This window comes from Ranitomeya variabilis, chromosome 1, assembly GCF_051348905.1.
Source record: "Ranitomeya variabilis isolate aRanVar5 chromosome 1, aRanVar5.hap1, whole genome shotgun sequence".
Taxonomy (NCBI): Eukaryota; Metazoa; Chordata; class Amphibia; order Anura; family Dendrobatidae; genus Ranitomeya; species Ranitomeya variabilis.
The window spans coordinates 315,005,993-315,029,085 of NC_135232.1; the positions used below are offsets into that span (position 1 = coordinate 315,005,993).

The 23,093-nt window shown below is 40.8% G+C and overlaps 1 protein-coding gene across 1 annotated transcript in view; it reads right to left on the minus strand.

The window, feature by feature from the left end:
• The window catches only part of P2RX2 (purinergic receptor P2X 2), a 115,261-nt gene that overhangs the window by 82,469 nt on the left and 9,699 nt on the right, over positions 1–23,093 (minus strand). Inside the window, exons 3-6 of the mRNA XM_077297327.1 lie at positions 17,700–17,796; positions 16,461–16,541; positions 15,658–15,790; positions 4,347–4,474 (exon numbers count right to left, since the gene is read on the minus strand). Coding sequence (XP_077153442.1) covers positions 4,347–4,474; positions 15,658–15,790; positions 16,461–16,541; positions 17,700–17,796 — 439 coding nt within the window. The remainder of the gene's footprint in view (positions 1–4,346; positions 4,475–15,657; positions 15,791–16,460; positions 16,542–17,699; positions 17,797–23,093) is intronic.

Genomic DNA, 23,093 nt, shown 5'->3' on the forward strand with positions numbered 1-23,093 from the left:
ACACACAAGCGGGCTTCGAACGTCAGTCTTCTGATCTATGTGCTAGGTTTCGCGAGCGAGGCTATCCGGATAGTATACTATGTGAGGCGATGGAACGTGTTGATAGGCAATCATCAGGTGGGTCTAATGACATTAGGGTACCCTCTGGACAGCGTTTTTCATTTTGCTTTCGTTATGGCCTTATGGACCATGAGATTAGAGCTTCGATACGCAAACATTGGCATGTCCTGGCTAGGGATAGGGATCTATCTGACAGGGCAGCCGAGGGACCATTTATTTCTAAAAAACGGAGTACACGTGTGAGAGACCTGTTGGTCCGCAATCGTATCTCGAATCCTAGGTCCTCATGGCTGGAGCAGTCAGTCCCCAGAGGTAATTTTCGTTGTGGTCACTGTATTTCTTGCCAATATCATATTATAGGGCAGACGCTTAACATTGGCCCGATAAAACATACTGTCCGGCAGTTCGTTTCTTGTAAAACCGACTATGTGGTTTATGTATTGTTTTGTCCTTGTAAAAGATACTACATAGGTAAGACTATACGGCAACTGTGTATACGCTTTAGAGAGCACTTTCGATCTATCCGTACAGGAAAGGGTGTACCGAGGCTTATTGAACACATTAATGATGTACATCAGGGTGATCCGGGGGTCCTTAGGTTCGCCGGGATAGAGAAGGTGGCCCTACCTGCACAAGGGGGCGACTTACAGAAGTTGTTATTAAGAAAGGAGGCCAGCTGGATCATGCGCACTTGCGCCATGGGTCCAGCTGGTCTCAATGACAAGCTTGATATGTCCATTTTCTTATAACATATTTGTAATATTATTGACATGTTATTGTCTTTCTGCTCTTCTCCCTGATACATTGCCTCTGAATCTTTTTTGGTTCACCTTTATGCGAGCCTTTTTCTCTCTCCCCCTGTCCGTATGGGTCTCCTTCAGGTAAGCACGCTGTATGCTTTATGACAATTTAAAGAATTTTTCTTTCTGTATATTTTTCAATTTTATCATATCCGTTATAACTTATAGGAGTTTTGTATAAGGCCAGTACTTGTTCCGGAGTTTGTACCCGGATTTTATTGTTGTTTTTATATATTTGTTTATATGTGTATTTCGTCCGTGGTAGGTGCAGGGAAGGAGCGTGATCAGGGAGGTACTCCTTTTCCTCTCCCCTCCCCTCCCCTTTCCTATTTATCTCCGCGTTACCTGTCTGCACCTTAGACCCGTTGAAGCGCTGACGTAAGCGCGAAACGGCCGTCGTCACATCCTGCTCACCTCCTTCCTGTTTCACCATCCCGGACCGCGTTTGAGATGTCTGCTTAAGAGTCTTCAATAAACATTTTGCATTTTACCTGGATCGGTGAGTGTTGCCGCATATTTCTTCATATTCCTGCTGGTTCATTCTTATTCCTGCGAGCACCTCTATCGTGACTCTGGATCCTTGTTCTACATTGAAGGGACTGTTACCTGTTTGTGACCCAGTGGCAGCTGTGCGATCATATTTTTGCTTCTTGGCTTGCGCTATTATGGTATAACAAAATATTTGAAGAAACGCAAATATATGCATAAACAGAACATAACCAATGGACATAAAAAAAAAATAACTAACTGAGCTCAAAGAGTGAATCTTTATTAGATTAGAGGTGTGAATGCTTTATTGTCCCAATATCCATGTGAGAACCCGAACAGTAAAGTTTGCGGTTCATATCGAACACCCACTGTTCGGAAAAGGACCCCGAACATGGACTTCTCTAAGAAATCTGTGTTACTGTTCAGGTTCGACATTCAGCAGCAACACTCAGCTGTCAGCTTTATCATAGCTGGTTATAAAGAATAGAGGACAGTCAGTTTTAGCATTTAGTGAAAATGGCAAAACAAAAGACAATTGTGACATTGCACTTTTTTTGCAATTTCACCACTCTTTGATTTTTTCCTGTTTTCCAGTACACTATATGGTAAAACCAATGATGTCATTCAAAAGTACAACTCGTCCTGCAAAAAAGAAACCCTCACATGGCCATATTGCTGGAAAAATAAAAAAAAGTTATGGCTCTGGGAAAAAGGGGAGCAAAAACAAAAACGAAAAAACCCAAGGTGGTGAAGGGGTTAGTATGATAACTTTCACATTGGAAGAAGAACGTGAATGTTCCAGGAATCTTATAGTCCTACTCTGTGTTGGGGATCAGTATTTGGATTTTGCAGCTCTTCCAGTCAGAGTAGGAAACTTATTAAATTCAGTTTCATTCTCTACCTGTTACATTTTCACTCCTAAACTTTTAGGGGACTTCTATAAGTCTATAAGAAGTTTGTATGTTCTCCCCGTGTTTGCATGGGTTTCCTCCGGTCACTCCGGTTTCCTCCCACATTCCAAAGAGATACTGATAGGGAATTTAGATTGTGAGCCCCATCAGGGACAGCAATGATAATGTGTGCAAACTGTAAAGCGCTGCGGAATATGTTGGTGCTATATATATACAGTACAGACCAAAAGTTTGGACACACTTCTCATTTAAAGATTTTTCTGTATTTTCATGACCATGAAAAGTGTACATTTACACTGAAGGCATCAAAACTATGAATTAACACATGTGGAATTATATACTTAACAAAAAAGTGTGAAACAACTGAAATTATGTCTTATATTCTAGGTTTTTCAAAGTAGCCACCTTTTGCTTTGATGACTGCTTTGTACCCTCTTGGCATTCTCTTGATGAGCTTCAAGAGGTAGTCACCAGGAATGGAGTTCCCAGAGATGCTTAGCACTTATTGGCCCTTTTGCCTTCACTCTGCGGTCCAGTTCACCCCAAACCATTTTGATTGGGTTCAGGTCTGGTGACTGTGGAGGCCAGGTCATCTGGTGTAGCACCCCATCACTCTCCTTCTTGGTCAAATAGCCCTTACACAGCCTGGAGGTGTGTTTGGGGTCATTGTCCTGTTGAAAAATAAATTATGTTCCAACTAAACGGAAACCGGATGGAATAGCATGCCACTGCAAAATGCTGTGGTAGCCATGCTGGTTCAGTGTGCCTTCAATTTTGAATAAATCCCCAACAGTGTCACCAGCAAAGCACCCCCACACCATCACACCTTTTCTGTGTTGCACAAAGACACGGTGGTTGGAACCAAAGTTCTCAAATTTGGACTCATCAGACCAAAGTACAGATTTCCACTGGTCTAATGTCCATTCCTTGTGTTCTGTAGCCCAAACAAGTCTCTTCGGCTTTTTGCCTGTCCTTAGCAGTGGTTTCCTAGCAGCTATTTTACAATGGAGGCCTGCTGCACAAAGTCCCATCTTAACAGTTGTTGTAGAGATGTGTCTGCTGCTAGAACTCTGTGTGGCATTGACCTGGTCTCCAATCTGAGCTGCTGTTAACCTGCGATTCCTGAGGCTGGTGACTCGGATAATCTTCTCCTCAGAAGCAGAGGTGACTCTTGTTCTTCCTTTCCTGGGGCGGTCCTCATGTGAGCCAGTTTCTTTGTAGCGCTTGATGGTTTTTGCCACTGCACTTGGGGACACTTTCAAAGTTTTCCCAATTTTTCGGACTGACTGACCTTCATTTCTTAAAGTAATGATAGCCACTCATTTTTCTTTACTTAGCTGCTTTTTTCTTGCCATAATACAAATTCTAACAGTCTATTCAGTAGGACTATATAAGCACTGCACTCGTACTATGGAAGATGCTTATTTCAAGTGAAAAATTTATTGGAACAAAAAAAAGATTTTGCCTATCGCTCCACCACAACACTGTTCCAATAAACTTTTTCACTTGAAATAAGCATCTTCCATAGTACGAGTGCAGTAATTATACAGCTTTATGATTGATGGGACCGTTGGCTCCGTTCATTGGCACCTTCACGTTCACACCAATCGAGTGCTAGCCTTCCATGCTCTCTATATTCAGTAGGACTATCAGCTGTGTATCCACCAGACTTCTGCTCAACACAACTGATGGTCCCAACCCCATTTATAAGGCAAGAAATCCCACTTATTAAACCTGACAGGGCACACCTGTGAAGTGAAAACCATTCCCATGACTACCTCTTGAAGCTCATCAAAAGAATGCCAAGAGTGTGCAAAGTAGTCATCAAAGCAAAAGGTGGCTACTTTGAAGAACCTAGAATATAAGACATATTTTCAGTTGTTTCACACTTTTTTGTTAAGTATATAATTCCACATGTGTTAATTCATAGTTTTGATGCATTCAGTGTGAATGTACAATTCTCATAGTCATGAAAATACAGAAAAATCTTTAAATGAGAAGGTGTGTCCAAACTTTTGGTCTGTACTGTATAAAGATTATTATAAGTCACTGTTTTCTTACTCCTTTTTGTCACAATAACACTAACCTGTAGTTATAGCCGGTAGATATATTATTCTGCAGGTCAAGGCGTCGGAATGAATACTGTGGGCGACACTTTGAGGGATGCAAGTCCAAATTGCAGTTCCAGTTAATGATCACACCAATGATTCCTCCCTTTAAAAATAAACGAAAGCTGCTGAGCACCAGTTAAAAAAGAAACACCAAAGGCACAACGCTTTTTTGAGAAAGGTTAAAATAGCTAATTTTTATTATGATAAATGTAAAACACCACAAGGGTCTTAAAAAAACATTAAAAAAAAAACTAATTTATGGGGAGGGACAAGTACAGGAAAAGAAGGAGTGGATATGGCTATACGTAAAAGACATAATAAATATAGAGGAATATACTGTACATAATAATTACATAAGATACAAGTACAGATGGCAATATAAGGATAACATGGCAATAATAAGTAAGTGTACATAAGAAATGAATAATAAAAGACCATCAGAGTGTAATATAAATGCTCAGTCTATGGAGAGAACCTATACACCATCAAGTATAAATGATGTAGTATTAATAATAATAGAGTGAGAGATGTATATTAAATAAACTAGATGGTGGCCCGATTCTAACGCATCGGGTATTCTAGAATATGCATGTATGTATGTACATCGCGCTGTGAGAGGGGGTTAAATGCCGCGGCAATATCGCTGATTTGTTGCGCCCGGCTGATCAGCGAAGCGTGGTTCAAATCTGGCGCCAATTCGCGGCCAGACTGCGCCTGTCGCTCATTGGTCGTGGCCGGCCGGACACGACCAATGACCGAAGCGGTGTTTAACTACCGCGCCAATATCGCTGATTGGTCACGGCTGGCCGTGAGCTACCAATCACTGAAGCAGTGTTTAAATACAGCGCCAATATCGCTGATTGGTCATGCACGGCCGGCCACGTCCAATCACTGAAGCGGTGTTTAAATCCCGTGTCAATTCGTGGCTGGACTGCGTCTGTCGCTGATTGGTCACAGGATGTTGGGGGTTTGGGGCGGTGGATGACGGGGGTTCGGGTGCAGGATATAGTACAGCCACGTAGTATATAACACAGCCATGTAGTATATAGCACAGCCACGTAGTATGTAGTATATAGCACAGCCACGTAGTATATAGCACAGCCATGTAGTATATAGCACAGCCATGTAGTGTATAGCACAGCCCATAGTGTATAGCACAGCCACGTAGTATATAGCAGAGCCACGTAGTATATAGCACAGCCACGTAGTATATAGCACAGCCATGCAGTATATAACACAGCCCACGTACTATATAACACAGACAGCCACGTAGTATATAGCACAGCCACGTAGTATATAACACAGCCCAAGTACTATATAACACAGACAGCCACATAGTATATAGCACAGCCACGTAGTATATAGCACAGCCACATTGTATATAGCACAGCCATGTGGTATACAGCAGCCACATAGTATATAGCAACCACGTAGTATATAGCAGCCACATAGTATATAACACAGCCCACGCAGTAAATAACACAGCCCACACATTATCTAACACTGCCCACGTAGTATATATCAGTCACGCAGTATATAACATAGCCCACGTAGTATACAGCAGTGTGGGCACCATATCTCTGTTAAAAAAAAGAATTAAAATTAAAAATAGTTATATACTCACCCTCCGGCGTCCACCGATAGGCGCGAGCGGCGAGGCTACCGCCAGCTTCCGTTCCCAGTGATGCACTGGGAAATTACCCAGATGACTTAGTGGTCTCGCGGGACTGCTAAGTCGTCAGGGTAATTTCGCAATGCATCTCTGGGAACGGAAGCTGGCGGCAGCCTCGCTGCTCACACGCATCGGTGGACGGCGGAGGGTGAGAATAGCACCATTTTTTTATTTTTTATTATTATTTTTAACATTATATCCTTTTACTATTGACACTGCATAGGCAGCATCAATAGTAAAAAGTTTGTCACACAGTGTTAATAGCAGCGTTAACAAATTGCGTTACGCCGCGGTGTAGCGCAGTCGGTTTAACAGACTGCTAAAACGCTATGTGGGCGGCGGGCGCTGACTGTTGGGAGAGTATGGAGGGGGCACTGACTGCAGGGGACTAGGGAGCGGCCATTTTACAGCCGGACTGTGCCCATCGCTGATTGGTCGCGGCAGCTGGCCGTGACCAATCAGCAACTTGGGATTTCCGTGACAGACAATCAGACAGATGGAAGTGCCCCTTAGACGATTATATATATAAATGAGGATAGTGCACGGCCCACACTAAGAACAGAGAAGATATAAAATAAGCAAACAGTGCATATGAACTTACTATCAAAATAATATAATAATAATAATAATTTTATTTATATAGCGCCAACATATTCCGCAAGCGCTTTACAAATTATAGAGGGGACTTGTATAGACAATAGACATTACAGCATAACAGAAATCACAGTTCAAAATAGATACCAAGAGGAGTGAGGGCCCTGCTCGCAAGCTTACAAACTATGAGGAAAAGGGGAGACACGAGAGGTGGATGGTAACAATTGCTTTAGTTATTAAGGCCAGCCATAGTGTAAGGCTCAGGTGTTCTTGTAATGCTGCATGAACCAGTTAACTGCCTAAGTATGTAGCAGTACAGATACAGAGGGCTATTAACTGCATAAAGTGTATGAGAACATGATGCGAGGAACCTGATTATGGTTTTGTTTATTTTTTATTTATTTATTTATTTATTTTTAATGGGCCGCACAGGGATAGTTAGGTTAGTGCGTTGAGGCGGTAGGCAAATCTGAACAAATGAGTTTAGGGCACGCTTAAAACTGTGGGGATTGGGGATTAATCATATTAACCTAGGTAGTGCATTCCAAAGAATTGGCGCAGCACGTGTAAAGTCTTGGAGACGGGAGTGGGAGGTTCTGATTATTGAGGATGCTAACCTGAGGTCATTAGCGGAGCAGAGGGCACGGGTAGGGTGGTAGACTGAGACCAGAGAGGAGATGTAGGGTGGTGCTGAGCCATGGAGTGCTTTGTGGATGAGGGTAGTAGTTTTGTACTGGATTCTGGAGTGGATGGGTAGCCAGTGTAATGACTGGCACAAGGTAGAGGCATCGGTGTAACGGTTGGTAAGGAATATGATCCTGGCTGTAGCATTCAGGACAGATTGGAGCGGGGAGAGTTTGGTAAGAGGGAGGCCGATTAGTAGAGAGTTCCAATAGTCCAGACGAGAATGAATAAGTGAAACAGTAAGAGTTTTTGCAGAGTCGAAAGTAAGAAAAGGGCGAATTCTAGAAATGTTTTTGAGATGCAGATAAGAAGAGCGAGCCAGTGATCGGATGTGGGGGGTGAATGAAAGCTCGGAATCAAGTATGACCCCAAGGCAGTGGGCATGTTGCTTTGGAGTAATGGTGGAACCGCACACGGAGATGGCAATGTCAGGCAAAGGTAGGTTAATAGAGGGAGATAACACAAGGAGTTCAGTTTTTGACAGGTTCAGTTTCAGATAGACGGAAGACATGATGTTAGAGACAGCAGTAAGACAATCACTGGTGTTTTCTAAAAAGGTTGGCGTGATATCAGGAGAAGAAGTGTATAATTGGGTTTCGTCAGCATAGAGATGGTACTGGAAACCAAATCTACTGATTGTTTGTCCAATAGGGGCAGTATACAAAGAGAAGAGGAGCTGGCCTAGGACTGATCCTTGAGGAACCCCAACAGCAAGGGGAAGGTGAGAGGAGGAGGAACCAGCAAAACCAAATGCACTCCTCATAGTATTTACCAGTAAAGCCGAAAGCCAGGGACCCACTACACACGACGCGTGTTTTGCTGTTGAAAGCTTCGTCCAGGGGTGAGCGTTGTGCCCTTGGTGTTATATATATATATATATATATATATATATATATACATATATATATATATATATATATATATATATATATATATACATACAGTACAGACCAAAAGTTTGGACACACCTTCTCATTTAAAGATTTCTCTGTATTTTTATGACTATGAAAATTGTACATTCACACTGAAGGCATCAAAACTTTGAATTAACACATGTGGAATTATATACTTAACAAAAAAGTGTGAGACTACTGAAAATATGTCTTATATTCTAGGTTCTTCAAAGTAGCCACCTTTTGCTTTGATGACTGCTTTGTACACTCTTGGCATTCTCTTGATGAGCTTCAAGAGGTGGTCACCAGGAATGGTTTTCACCTCACAGGTGTGCCCTCTCAGGTTTAATAAGTGGGATTTCTTGCCTTATAAATGGGGTTGGGACCATCAGTTGTGTTGAGCAGAAGTCTGGTGGATACACAGCTGATAGTCCTACTGAATATAGAGAGCATGGAAGGCTAGCACTCGACTGGTGTGAACGTGGAGGTGCCAGTGAACGGAGCCAACGGTCCCATCAATCATAAAGCTGTATAATTACTGCACTCGTACTATGGAAGATGCTTATTTCAAGTGAAAAAGTTTATTGGAACAGTGTTGTGGTGGAGCGATAGGCAAAATTTTTTTTTTATTCCAATAAATTTTTCACTTGAAATAAGCATCTTCCATAGTACGAGTGCAGTGCTTATATAGTCCTACTGAATAGACTGTTAGAATTTGTATTATGGCAAGAAAAAAGCAGCTAAGTAAAGAAAAATGAGTGGCTATCATTACTTTAAGAAATGAAGATCAGTCAGTCCGAAAAATTGGGAAAACTTTGAAAGTGTCCCCAAGTGCAGTGGCAAAAACCATCAAGCGCTACAAAGAAACTGGCTCACATGAGGACCGCCCCAGGAAAGGAATACCAAGAGTCACCTCTGCTTCTGAGGATAAGTTTATCCGAGTCACCAGCCTCAGAAATCACAGGTTAACAGCAGCTCAGATTAGAGACCAGGTCAATGCCACACAGAGTTCTAGCAGCAGACACATCTCTACAACAACTGTTAAGAGGAGACATTGTGCAGCAGGCCTTCATGGTAAAATAGCTGCTAGGAAACCACTGCTAAGGACAGGCAACAAGCAGAAGAGACTTGTTTGGGCTAAAGAACACAAGGAATGGACATTAGACCAGTGGAAATCTGTGCTTTGGTCTGATGAGTCCAAATTTGAGATCTTTGGTTCCAACCACCGTGTCTTTGTGCGATGCAGAAAAGGTGAACGGATGGACTCCACATGCCTGGTTCCCACCGTGAAGCATGGAGGTGTGATGGTGTGGGGGTGCTTTGCTGGTGACACTGTTGGGGATTTATTCAAAATTGAAGGCATACTGAACCACCATGGCTACCACAGAATCTTACAGCTGCATGCTATCCCATCCGGTTTGAGTTTAGTTGAACCATCATTTATTTTTCAACAGGACAATGACCCCAAACACACCTCCAGGCTGTGTAAGGGCTATTTGACCAAGAAGGAGAGTGACGGGGTTCTACGCCAGATGACCTGGCCTCCACAGTCACCAGACCTGAACCCAATCAAGATGGTTTGGGTGAGCTGGACAGCAGAGTGAAGGCAAAAGGGCACACCAGTGCTAAGCATCTCTGGGAACTCCTTCAAGATTGTTGGAAGATCATTCCCGGTGACTACCTCTTGAAGCTCATCAAGAGAATGCCAAGAGTGTGCAAAGCAGTCATCAAAGCAAAAGGTGGCTACTTTGAAGAACCTAGAATATAAGACATAATTTCAGTTGTTTCACACTTTTTTGTTAAGTATATAATTCCACATGTGTTAATTCATAGTTTTGATGCCTTCAGTGTGAATGTACAATTTTCATATTCATGAAAATACAGAAAAATCTTTAAATGAGAAGGTGTGTCCAATCAGAGTGTGAAAAGTTTCTAATATCTCAAGCACACTGTTTGCTCCCCTTTGTTGGATGTTTATAGGTAATAGTCTCCACATGATATAATGATATCATGAGCTTTCCCAAGTCAATGACCTTCACCAGGAATATATTTTCCACTATTCACATTTATCACCCATCTAAAGGATTGGTGATAAGTGTTAGATCCAACTATTTGCCCCCTCCCCCCATCATCTATTCGTCTGTGCTCAGCCATAGAGAGGTGAGGAGTTGGGTAGAATAGAGGATGTTCATGAGTTTAAACATTTCTCTATGCATACTTACCAACTCTCTGACATAAATCAGGAGATTTACATTCTGCCCTAAAAATGACAGGCACTATGCCCAAACGACTGCATACTTCTACTTTAGGTGGAGTTTACCTAATCATACCCATTTATGCTCCAGTTCATGGGACAAGATCCATAAAATAGAAACTGTTGGCAAGTATTTATAATCAAACCTGTGTAAGATTCTTTGCAATTGGGCTTAGGGTTAGGGTTGGGGTTAGCGTTGGGTTATGGCTGTGGATAGGGTTGAGGTTAGGGCTGTGTTAGGTTTATGGCTAAAAAAATTTTTTTTCAAAAGTAAAAAAATGACTATATGATGGCTAGTGTTGAGCGCAAGTGCTCGCTACTCGAGTTTGCATCGAGTGCTCGGGTATGCATGGAGTATCGCGGATTCCTGCATATTTTTTTTGGTGTCTAACAGCCGCAAAATATGTGGGGCAGGGACTTGAGCATGCCACTCGAGCAAACGCGATATTTAGTGCATACCCGAGCACCCGATGCAAAGTAGAGTAGCGAGCACTTGCAATCAACACTAATGATGACATATTCAATATGATGACCTAATGTTATCAAATTCTGTAATGTATCTGTGGTTTCAAAATGCTCACTAATTCCCTGGATAAAATCGTTGAGGTGTGTGGTTTCCAAAACAGGGTCAATTGTGGGGGTCTCCACTGTTTAGGCACTTCAGGAGCTCTCCAAATGCAACAGTGCATCAGCTAATTATTACAACAAATTTTACATTCAAAAAGTCATATGGTGCTACTTCACTTCTGAACCTTGCCGTGCACCAAAACAGTAGATTTCTCCCACAAATAAGGTATCGGCACATTCAAATGTTGTGGTCTATTTCCTACTGTTATCCTTGTGAAAATGAAAAGTTTGGGTGTAAAGTAATTTTTTTGTGAAAAAAATTGTATGTTCATTTTTTTATTTTTTCCTTCCACGTTGCTTTGGTTCCTGTGAAGCACCTGATGGGTTAATACACATCCTAAATGTGGTTTTGAGCATGTTGAGGGGTGCAGTTTTTAGAATGGTGTCACTTTGGGGTATTTCTGTCATATAGACCCCTCAAAGTCATTTCAAATGTGATGTGGTCCCTAAAAAAATGGTTTTGTAAATTTTGTTAGAAAAATTAGAAATTGCTGGTCAACTTTTAACCTTATAACTTCCTAACAAAAAAAATAATGTTTCAAAAATTGTACTGATGTAAAGTAGACATGTGGAAAATCTTATTTATTAACAATTTTGTGTGACATATCTCTCTGATTTAAGGGCATAACAATTAAATGTTTGAAATTTGTGAAATTTTCCAACTTTTTGCCAAATTTCCATTTTTTTCACAAATGAACGCAAGTCATAACTAAGAAATTTTACCACTATCATGAAGTACAATATGTCACGAAAAAAAAATATCAGAATCAGTGGGATATGTTGAAGCGTTCCAGAGTTATAACCTCATAAAGTGACAATGATCAGAATTGTAAAATTTGGCTTGGTCATTAAGGTCAAAATTGGCTCAGTTAAAGCAATATATGCTTACTGTTTTGTATTATTTACTAAAGCACAATTATTTTAGTCTTGATTAACTTTTTTTTTGCAAACAGTTGGTGCGCCAATGGGCACAAGATTCTTTCCCTCCATGGCCATATTGTATATGGCCTGGTGGGAGAAGTTTATATACAATCCCTCTAATCCTTTTTCCACCCACATCAATTGGTATGGTCGCTATATGGATGACCTCCTTCTGGTGTGGGTGGGAAATACATTGGATTTTTCCAGATTTGTTTTGTATCTAGCCCTTTAAATAACACCCTTAACTTGAGATTCAGCTTATCCACCATCGAATCATGTTGCATTTTTTGCACCCACCACTTTTTCCACATCTTATACACTCACTGGCCACTTTATTAGGTACACCTGTCCAACTTCTTGTTAACACTTAATTTCTAATCAGCCAATCACATGGCGGCAACTCAGTGCATTTAGGCATGTAGACATGGTCAAGACAATCTCCTGCAGTTCAAACCGAGCATCAGTATGGGGAAGAAAGGTGATTTGAGTGCCTTTGAACGTGGCATGGTTGTTGGTGCCAGAAGGGCTGGTCTGAGTATTTCAGAAACTGCTGATCTACTGGGATTTTCACGCACAACCATCTCTAGGGTTTACAGAGAATGGTCCGAAAAAGAAAAAAAATCCAGTGAGCGGCAGTTCTGTGGGCGGAAATGCCTTGTTGATGCCAGAGGTCAGAGGAGAATGGGCAGACTGGTTCGAGCTGATAGAAAGGCAACAGTGACTCAAATCGCCACCCGTTACAACCAAGGTAGGCCTAAGAGCATCTCTGAACGCACAGTGCGTCGAACTTTGAGGCAGATGGGCTACAGCAGCAGAAGACCACACCGGGTACCACTCCTTTCAGCTAAGAACAGGAAACTGAGGCTACAATTTGTACAAGCTCATCGAAATTGGACAGTAGAAGATTGGAAAAACGTTGCTTGGTCTGATGAGTCTCGATTTCTGCTGCGACATTCGGATGGTAGGGTCAGAATTTGGCGTAAACAACATGAAAGCATGGATCCATCCTGCCTTGTATGGAGCATCTTTGGGATGTGCAGCCGACAAATCTGCGGCAACTGTGTGATGCCATCATGTCAATATGGACCAAAATCTCTGAGGAATGCTTCCAGCACCTTGTTGAATCTATGCCACGAAGAATTGAGGCAGTTCTGAAGGCAAAAGGGGTCCAACCCGTTACTAGCATGGTGTACCTAATAAAGTGGCCGGTGAGTGTAGATTACAATATATCCAAATAATTAAAATCATGCAAAAAAATCTTCCTGTTATAAATCAGTATGATATATTTCGTAAAATCATTTCTCAACGTTGTAGATTTGTGGCAAAGAGGGGCCATTCTCTAGGCAACATGCATTCACGTAGTCTGTTCCGCAATGGCCCCAAAAGAACAAGTTAGTTAAAATGTAAAGGTTGTAAATACTGTGGAAACCGTTGCAATATGTTCGTCCTTGCTGCAAACAAATTTTTTTTTCTCATCTCAAGGAGACATACATCATATTGATGGTTTTATTAACCGTGATATTCATCATGTAGTGTACTCTATCTTTTGCAGTTTATGTAAGGTGCAGTATATAGGATGCATGGGTTTTTTTGGCAATTCCACAAAAAAATGCTGTAACAAGTGATCAAAATGTTACAACTATCCCAAAATGGTGTCAATAAGTTGACGTCTTGCCTCACAAAAAATAAGGCTACGTTCACACTAGCGTTGTGCGCCGTTGCGTCGGCGACGCAACGCACAACGCACGCAAAAACGCGTCAAAACGCACGCAAAAACGCTGCGTTTTGCGACGCATGCGTCGGTTTTTGCCGAAAATCGGACGCAAGAAAAATGCAACTTGTTGCGTTTTCTTGGTCCGCCGCTTGCGGCAAAAAAGACGCATGTGTCGCACAACGCAACAAAAAAAACGCATGCGTCCCCCATGTTAAGTATAGGGGCGCATGACGCATGCGTCGCCGCTGCATCGCCGACGCAAACCCGACGCACATTAGCTTAACGCTAATGTGAACGTAGCCTAAGTCATCACATCCATCCAGCTCCATCGGATGAAAAACAAAAATATTACGGGTCTCGAAAATTGGCAACACAACCCAAAAAAATTTTGGAGGGCAAACGTCTGATTTTTTTCGTACCACTAAAATAATAGAAAAAACTGGACATGTTTGTTATTGCTGTAATTGTACTGATGAGGAGAACCACACTGTGAGGTCAATTTTACCACAAAATGTACACCGTACATCTCATTTTTAATTTTTTAAATATTTTCCAGTACATTATGTGCTAAAATAAATGGTGCCATAAATGGTGCTATTCAAAAGTGCAACTCGTCCTTCAAAAAACAAGCCTTCATATGTCTATGTGGACAGAAAAATAAAAAAGTTGTAGCTCTAGGAAGAAGGTGGGGGGGGGGGGTGGAAACGCAAAAATGGAAATTGGCCACATCGTGAAGGGGTTAATAAAATGCTTTACTCAAAAATGTCAATTCGGATGCAAATTCCAACATTTAGCATCTGCAGTTCAACCTTCTAGACTAGGAGAACATTGTTCTTCTTAAAGCGCAATTCTACCTCCACATTAATGGAGATGTCCAGCCTTAGGCTACAAGTCTGCATTCACTCTATGTGACTTCAGACTTGTGAATCCACACATTGAGCGCACTTTGAGGATTCTCCGGTGGTCAGGTGACCGCTAATGTGCCATTTCCTACTTTTAAATTAGATGTGTCCGACCTCACTCAATACATTTACATTGAATGAATGCACATCAAGTCGGCATGCAAATCATATACTTGTGGTCATGCATCCGCTGCACTAGGCGCCGGCATTGGAGAATCCCTAAAGTGTGCAGTGAGTTTGACAAATTTCTGGAAACATGCTTTAAAGGGGTATTCCCTTCTCCAAGATCCTATCCCAATATGGAGTAGGTGTAATAATATTAGCAAATTCCTCCAATTAGAAATGTAGTTTAGTTTTTCTGATTCGTAATGTCTCTTTCCTCATGTGCAGTCATTGCAGGATCTTAGGTATACATGGTTACGACCAATAGCTACTAGCTGTCACTATATCAGTGGTCTTAAACCATGGATACCTAAGGTCCTAGTCTCCCCTCCTTATAGTATCTTCAAATAAATCTTAATGTATTATGGGTTCAATATCCCTAGAAGTCCTCTCTATTATCTTGGGCTAATGTGAAAATCATTCTCAATCAGCACCTACATTAATCCTACTATCTAACAATCCTAAAATATCATTCTGTATTTACAAAAGGGAATTAGACTTTTTCAGTAAAAGGAGTAAAAGAAATAGATTAATTAAGACCTAAAGGGGTTACTGCTTTAAGCACAATATTCACTGGGTTTCTTTATGTAAAATCTTGTTATCATGATTTCCACCCCTTGGGGACAATCTAATTCCTTGAAATTTTAACATTCAATCATCTCCTCCATGAGCCAACCACATTTCTCAATGAGGGTACCCACCTTCCTCCGAATGTCCCCAATATGTTCGATTGGAACTCCAACCTATTGCCCACTGTGACCCATAAACTATGACCAGCTGAATTTCCTGAAGACCACTGTATTCTGTCCTTTTTATTTTTTTATTTCTTTGCCATTAGTTTTCTTGCTGAAATATAAACTGACCTTATATGCAATTTCAGTGAAGTTAATACCAGCCTCTTTTACGATAAAATCTATGGTAAAAATTGGGCATGATGGTGAGCGGATAGGGTGGTAATTACAGTTCTTCAAAGCATTTTCCCCTTCAATATTACCCCTAGGAGACACAAAATAAATCAGAAGATCAGAGTTTCCATACTCACGGCACAGGTAAAGCATATTTTGCTGCAAACTTCAAACAAAATCAATATAGTTAACATTTATTCTTCATATACTGTACATGCTAAGTTTATTATTTTTTATTATTATTATTATTATTACACATAACTACCCCTATATAAATCAGTTAGCAGTGATGGAACTTTAAGTTTGTGGGTCCCCATGCAAAATCTCTAACAGGGCCCCAAATGATGAAAGGTCTTTGATTGCAATAGTCTTCTCATATCGGACAAAGGGACCTTTTGCGCCCCCTAAGCTCCAGTGCCCAAGTGAGACTGAAATCCCTATACTTACTGTAGTTACCCCGTTACCAGATAAGATATTGATATCGACATACATGGTTAATAGAATAAACACAAGCTCTCCCTGATGATATGTTGCCCTAAAAATCTCAAAGTTGTACTGTAAATAATTTTCATATGGCATTTCTGATCCACTCGCTCCACTGTCTGAGGCTTAGCAACAAATTGTTTTAAGCATACATTAAGAGCAGTGGAATCACCCCACTGAGCAATCTAAGGCTCTGAACTTCATTTATACATGCATTTTGGACAAGGTTCTTGCACAGCAGGAGGTGAGCTAGACAACTATCGATTAAATAATCTTACTTGGAAAATCCAAACTGAGGAAAATGGATGTTGTTCTTGATGAGGATGGTGAAGCTTGGGATAAAGTCATGCAATGACTCACTAGAAACAAAGAGACAATAGAAATAAATGAACAGAAAAAAAAGACAGAGTAGATTATATTATGTGGTGGGTAGTGGGAAGAGGAGATAAAAGCCAGCGGAGAAATGACTAGTAAAGACCCTCTGAGAATATTGTATGCTTCCAGGATATTAGTAATATTTCTGAGCTCTCCTCAGGGAAATTAAGTATTGCATTTCCTGGCACTGAACAATTTATCTCAAGACTTGTCTTCTGAATTACAATGGGGGGAGATATATAAAGTATAGAGCAAAGATTAAGAAAAATGGTAGAGTTTTCCATACCAAGCAAGTAAACCTGTAAACTTTACGTTGTAGATTGTGGCTCTAATAAAAACTCTATGATCTACCATTCAACACTTGAGACATACAGACAGGCAAGAAGCCCTCAAAATCTCCATTCTTTTATAGTGGTGTTCTGGTGATCCTCAGCTATCCTTTAGTACCTGTCATCTAAAGATGAAGTCTAAAGGGGCAATACAACATAACTGAGCAGTGCTGCCATGACACACTTGGGTGCTGGCATAGGAAAATAAGCTGCTGCTACTGATGACCAAAAATGTTTGTAGTCATGGATGTAAGAGGGTAAGAAAAGCTGAAGCTATGTTGCCAGTTTGGTGAAATCTTGACCAAATTAGACTGCTCTTCTTTCATGTTGGGTTGATTTAAGATAATGTTGATTGCAATGTACTTGATATGTAGTAGACATACTGTATAGCAATCAACCTGTGGCCAATCTCTGCTTTGCTAATAATGCATCCTCCTGCTCCTAATGAAGGACAACAGTGGACTGCAGCAAGTTTGTTATATGGGAGGATTAGCTTGAACTATTTACAAAGACACTTTGGCTGTATTTGAGGTTTCCTGTAGGTGGCATTTTTCTTGGGGCAAAGTAACTGGAACAAATTTTTTTTTTTCACTTTTTCTTTAAAGTTGTATTAAACTTTTTTTTAAGCCACCCTAGGACACTTGAACCTGTGATCCCAGCCACCCAGTAATTGCAGGGGACTTACAACTCTATAACACAGTTGGGACACACGGTGCTCCATTTGACTTCTATCACATATGTATGATGGATATCAGGAACAGTTAAAAAAAAAAATTGTTACAAAAATCCTATAAGTTAATGAATGTTACCAACCTAGTCACAGTTTCATCTTCTAATGGACACCATGCAAGGACCTCACAAGTTTTAAGTGATCCGCGAGTAGCATTGACACATCGCCCAGTCTGCAATCCTGAGAAAGAAGAGAAAGTGTTGTTATTAATTCAATTTAAGCAGTGCTGACAGATTCTTTAGCTTTCTGAAATTAGAGAAATGGCAGATAATTAAACCCTTAATGACCGAGCCAATTTTGACCTTAATGACCTGGCCAAATTTTGCAATTCTGACCACTGTCACTTTATGAGGTTAGAACTCTGGAACGCTTCAACATATCCCACTGATTCTGATATTTTTTTTTCGTGACATATTGTACTTCATGATAGTGGTAAAATTTCTTAGTTATGACTTGCGTTCATTTGTGAAAAAAATGGAAATTTGGCAAAAAGTTGGAAAATTTCACAAATTTCAAACATTTAATTGTTATGCCAAATTTTGCAATTCTGACCACTGTCACTTTATGAGGTTATAACTCTGGAACGCTTCAACATATCCCACTGATCCTGAAAATATTTTTTTGTGACATATTGAACTTCATGATAGTGGTAAAATTTCTTCAATATGATTTGTGTTTGTGAAAAAAATGAAAATTTAGCAAAAATTTAAAAATATTTACAATTTTCAAACTTTTAATTTTTATGCCTTTAAATCAGATAGTTATCAAACACAACATCGTTAATAAAAAAACATTTCCCATATGCCTACTTGACATCAGCAATTTTTTTGGGGTTAGGAAATTAGAAGGGTTAAAAGTTTACCAGGGATTTCTCATTTTTCCAACAATATTTGCAAACCATTTTTTTTAGGAATAGCATCTCATTTGAAGTGACTTTGAGGGGCCTATATGACAGAAATTACCTAGAAGTGACACCATTCTAAAAACTTCACCCCTCAAGATGATCAAAACCTAATTCTATAAGTTTATTAACCCTTCAGGTGCTTCACATGAAATGAAGCCATGTGGAAGGAAAAAAAATGAACATTTCATTTTTTCACAAAAAATTTACTTTAGACTCAAGATTTTTTTATTTTCACAGGGGTGACAAAAGAAAATGGCTCCCCAAATTTGTTGTGCAATTTCTCCTGAGTACGCTGAAACCTTATTTGTGGGGGAGATCTACTATTTGGGTCACACGGCAGAGCCTGGAAGGGAAGGAGTGCCATTTGACTTTTTGAATGTAACATTTGGTGGAATAATTAGCTCACGCCATGTTGCGTTTGGAGAGCCCCTGATGTGCCTAAACAGTGTAAACATTCCACAAGTGACCCCATTTTGGAAACCAAACCCCTGAAGGATTTTATCCAGGAGTATGGTGAACATTGGGACCCCACATGTGCGACACAGTATCTGATAACAATAGGTTGTCATATCGAGTATGTTGTCATTAGTGTTGAGCGCAAGTGTTCGGTACTGCAGTTTCAGATATGCCCCGCATCCCTGCCCCGCATGTTTAAACACCCCAAAAAATTTGGGACTCCACAATACTTTGTGCATACTCAAATAGTGAGTACTTGCGCTCAACACTAGCCATCATATCATCATTTTTTTTTTACTTTTTTTAATAAAACAACCCAACTCCAACCCTAAGGCTATGTGCACACGTAGGGAGGGTCCTCTGCGGGTTCTCCCGCAGCAGATTTGATAAATCGGCAGGGCAAAACTGCTGCGGTTATCCCTGCAGATTTATCGCGGTTTGTTTTGCGGTTTCCGCTGCGGGTTTACTCCTATACTATTGCTGCTGCATGGGAAAACAATTAAAGCTGCATGAACCCATTTCCCAGCCAGTATTTGGGGAACCAGAGATATAAAATGCAGAGATGGGGCAAAGGTAACTAGCTGAAGACAGCATGAAGAGAAAATATTTCTGCCCATGTAAGGTTATGTAATTGCTATAGATTCTCATAAGGGTGTCTACGTCCTTGGCCGCTACCAAAGCCTTTGACAACGTAGAATGGAGTTACCTATGGACTTTCCTGTTCTTTCTCCCCGCACCGCTGATCTCTCCCAGCCACCTCTCCTTGCTATGTCCGTTGTCATGTTATGATGAATAAAGGACTTTGATTCGCAATTCATCTGGGTGAGTGCCGCATTTCCTCTTTTTTTCTTTGACATTTATTCACTGCTTTTTATGCTGAGCACCACCCGAACATTGCAGACTATATACATGCTATAGGAGTCTTGCAGTGGAATCCTCGGGCTGCAGTTACACCACCTGCTGCGTTAACACCTAGTGCCGTTCATATTCTGTGCTTTTGATTTTTACCTATGGACTGTTAGGAAAAACATGGGTTTTGGTCCTTACCACATTGCTTTTACCCAGCTGTTATACCACTCCCCAGTTGCTAAAATGCGAGTGAATGGCCAACTCTCTGAATCTTTTAAATTACAGATGGGCACCAGAAAGGTGTGTCCATTGTCACCCTTTCTCTTTGCCTTTGCCATTAAACCCTTGGTGTGTCGCTTAAGAGAGTTAATAGATTTTACAGTGTTTAAATGTTGAGAAATAGTGGAGTGAGTGAGTCTCTATGCAGATGATATGCTGCTTTTTATAGATAACGTAATATTCTCAATCAATAATGTAAGTCATAACAGACTTTGAAAGGTGTCAGATTTATCAATTAATTGGAATAAATCTCGCCTGATGCCAGTAGATCTTATGCCCCATGCTTCAATAGTAGAACGAGCTCAGTTACAATTTGTAGACAAGTTTAAATACTTGGGAATAACTGTCAGTACTAAGCCTAAAGAATATGGAACATTAAATGTAGACTCTTTGTTAGATAAATTTAGAACTTAGGTGAATGCATGGTCCAAACTCCCGCTATCAGCTATAGGTAGAGGAAATCTTATCAAGATGATCCTTATGCCACAATTTTTATATATGCTACATAACGCTCCTTGTTGGCTTCCTCCCCCATATTTCATAAAGTACAAACCATGTTCAGGGAATTAATATGGCATAAACAGCTCGAATAAAACTACAAACTCTCCAACGTAATGAGGGGAAGGGTGGACCGGCTATTTCAGATACATGGCTGTATTTTATTGCATCCCTTACAACACCTACATGGATGGTGAAGTAGAGATGAAATGGGCATTAATGTATAAAGTGTGGGACAGAGGAAAGAAACTTATGGGTATTAAGGGATTTACCAAATACACACCTGATTAGGAGCAAAAAATGCATCTGGTTGATAGAACAATTATTTACAAACTCTGTCCTTAAAAGTTTTCAACAGCTCCAAGAGGAATTCAATACATTTTTTACAAAACTGACATACTCTTTTAACTCAATCAGGTCTGATGGATCTTAGCATACAACATAATCCCCTAATAGATACTATTGCTTCTACAGGTCATACAAAGGGTCTAATGTCTACCACATATAAGTGCCTAATGTCATCCCAACTGGTTAATCACCCCCTGGCTTTTAAAGATAAATGGGAGGCAGATGTAGGCCTATCGATGGAGCAATGGAGAGAGATTCTGGAAACTGTTTCTAAATTATCTCCCTGTGAGGCCCGATGGCTCTCTCAACTGTATTTAATTCACAGAGTATACAAAACTCCAAGCATTTTACACAAAATAGAATATCATCATGAAGAAAAATGCCCTAGCTGTGGGATTGATGAAGCACATTTTATGCATATTGTAGAGCAGTGGGGTTGGTTCAGTGTGACAGACAGTGACCACAGGAAAAATTCACAGCAAGCGTGTTTTTAATGTCCACACTCACACAGTGTACAGCATATGGTATCCTCCGGATCGCAGCCGGGAAACAAAACAGTCCATGGGAGTCTGGATGCCGAGGGCAACAGCACCACCGTATCACGCTGCGAGTTGCCATGAGTTCGCTCTGCTAGCTATGTGTTAACTTACACAGGCTGAGCTTTTGCAGAGCCATCTTGCTCCGCAAGTTGCACATTCCAAACTGACACACACAAACCCTTCCTGCAGGGTTTTTTCTAAACTGGAATCTGTGGCCATGGGCCACTTGTAAGATCCGGCCAGGAGGAATTAGACCAGCCCCACTACCTTCCTGCAGTCAGGGATCATGCTGTGACCACAAGGCACTCCAGCGGGTCTAATACGCTTCTGAGCGCATCCTGGCAGACACATAGCGACCCTCACAAATAACACCGGTCGCTGACTCACAATATGCTGTGGGAATGTAGACAGATAGGCCCATTTTGGAATGTGGTCATCTCCTTCATGGAAAGGGTGTATGGAGTGAAATTGTTAACAGATCCTTGTATATGTATATTGGGATTATTTCAAGATGGAGTGGATCTTGACTTGCCCCCATTTATAGTCATCTCTTAAATCTTATTTCAAGCATGTAAACTTCTTGCATTTCATTGGCTAGACACAGAATCTCTATCTATTGGAGAACTACAACAAAAGATAAATAATATAATCTGGTTGGAAAGAGGAGTCTATCATAAACATAACTCGATTTGCAAATTTGAAAAGTTATGGAGTCCTTGGTTGGGTACTTCAGGGCTGCCCACAAATCTTCTAATTACAGATAGAATATTTAGGATGCTGTCCCTTAATAGTCTTCTTTTTACTACAAATTTGGTACTCTGTTATTCTAGAACTGTTCTGAAAATGAAAATGGTCCTTTCTGGAATCTTGGGATTTGGGTTTAGGGTGGGTTAGGGAATTGAAGTTAAAATACTTTGCTTATCTTTTATACTATGGAATTATGTTATTTATGTTATTTGAAATATGGAAAATTTGTATTTGGAGTTTTTCAAGAAAAATTATTTGATTTAAAAAAATTGCTATAGATTCTGTTTATACCACAAATGGCTCCTTAAAGGGAACCTGTCACCCCCAAAATCGAAGGTGCGCTAAGCCCACCAGCATCAGGGGCTTATCTACAGCATTCTGTAATGCTGTAGATATGCCACCGATGTTACCTGAAAGATGAGAAAAAGAGGTTAGATTATACTCACCCAGGGGCGGTCCCGATCCGGTTCTGGTCCGATGGGTGTCGCGGTCCGGGGCCTCCCATCTTCTTACAATGACATCCTCTTCTTGTAGTTATGCCGCGGCTCCGGTGCAGGTGTACTTTGTCTACCCTGTTGAAGGCAGAGCAAAGTACTGCAGTGCGCAGGCGCCGAGCCTCTTGGGTGAGTATAATCTAACCTCTTTTTCTCATCTTTCAGGATACATCGGGGGCTTATCTACACCATTACAGAATGCTGTAGATAAGCCCCTGATGCTTGTGGGCTTTGCTCACCTTCGATTTTGGGGGTTACAGGTTCCCTTTAAAGTGAGTTTATAAGGAATGCTGAAAACTTGGAATGTTAGGAATAGGTGCAATGGTCCAGGGCAGTGAGTACCACAGAAAATTGCATGTACAG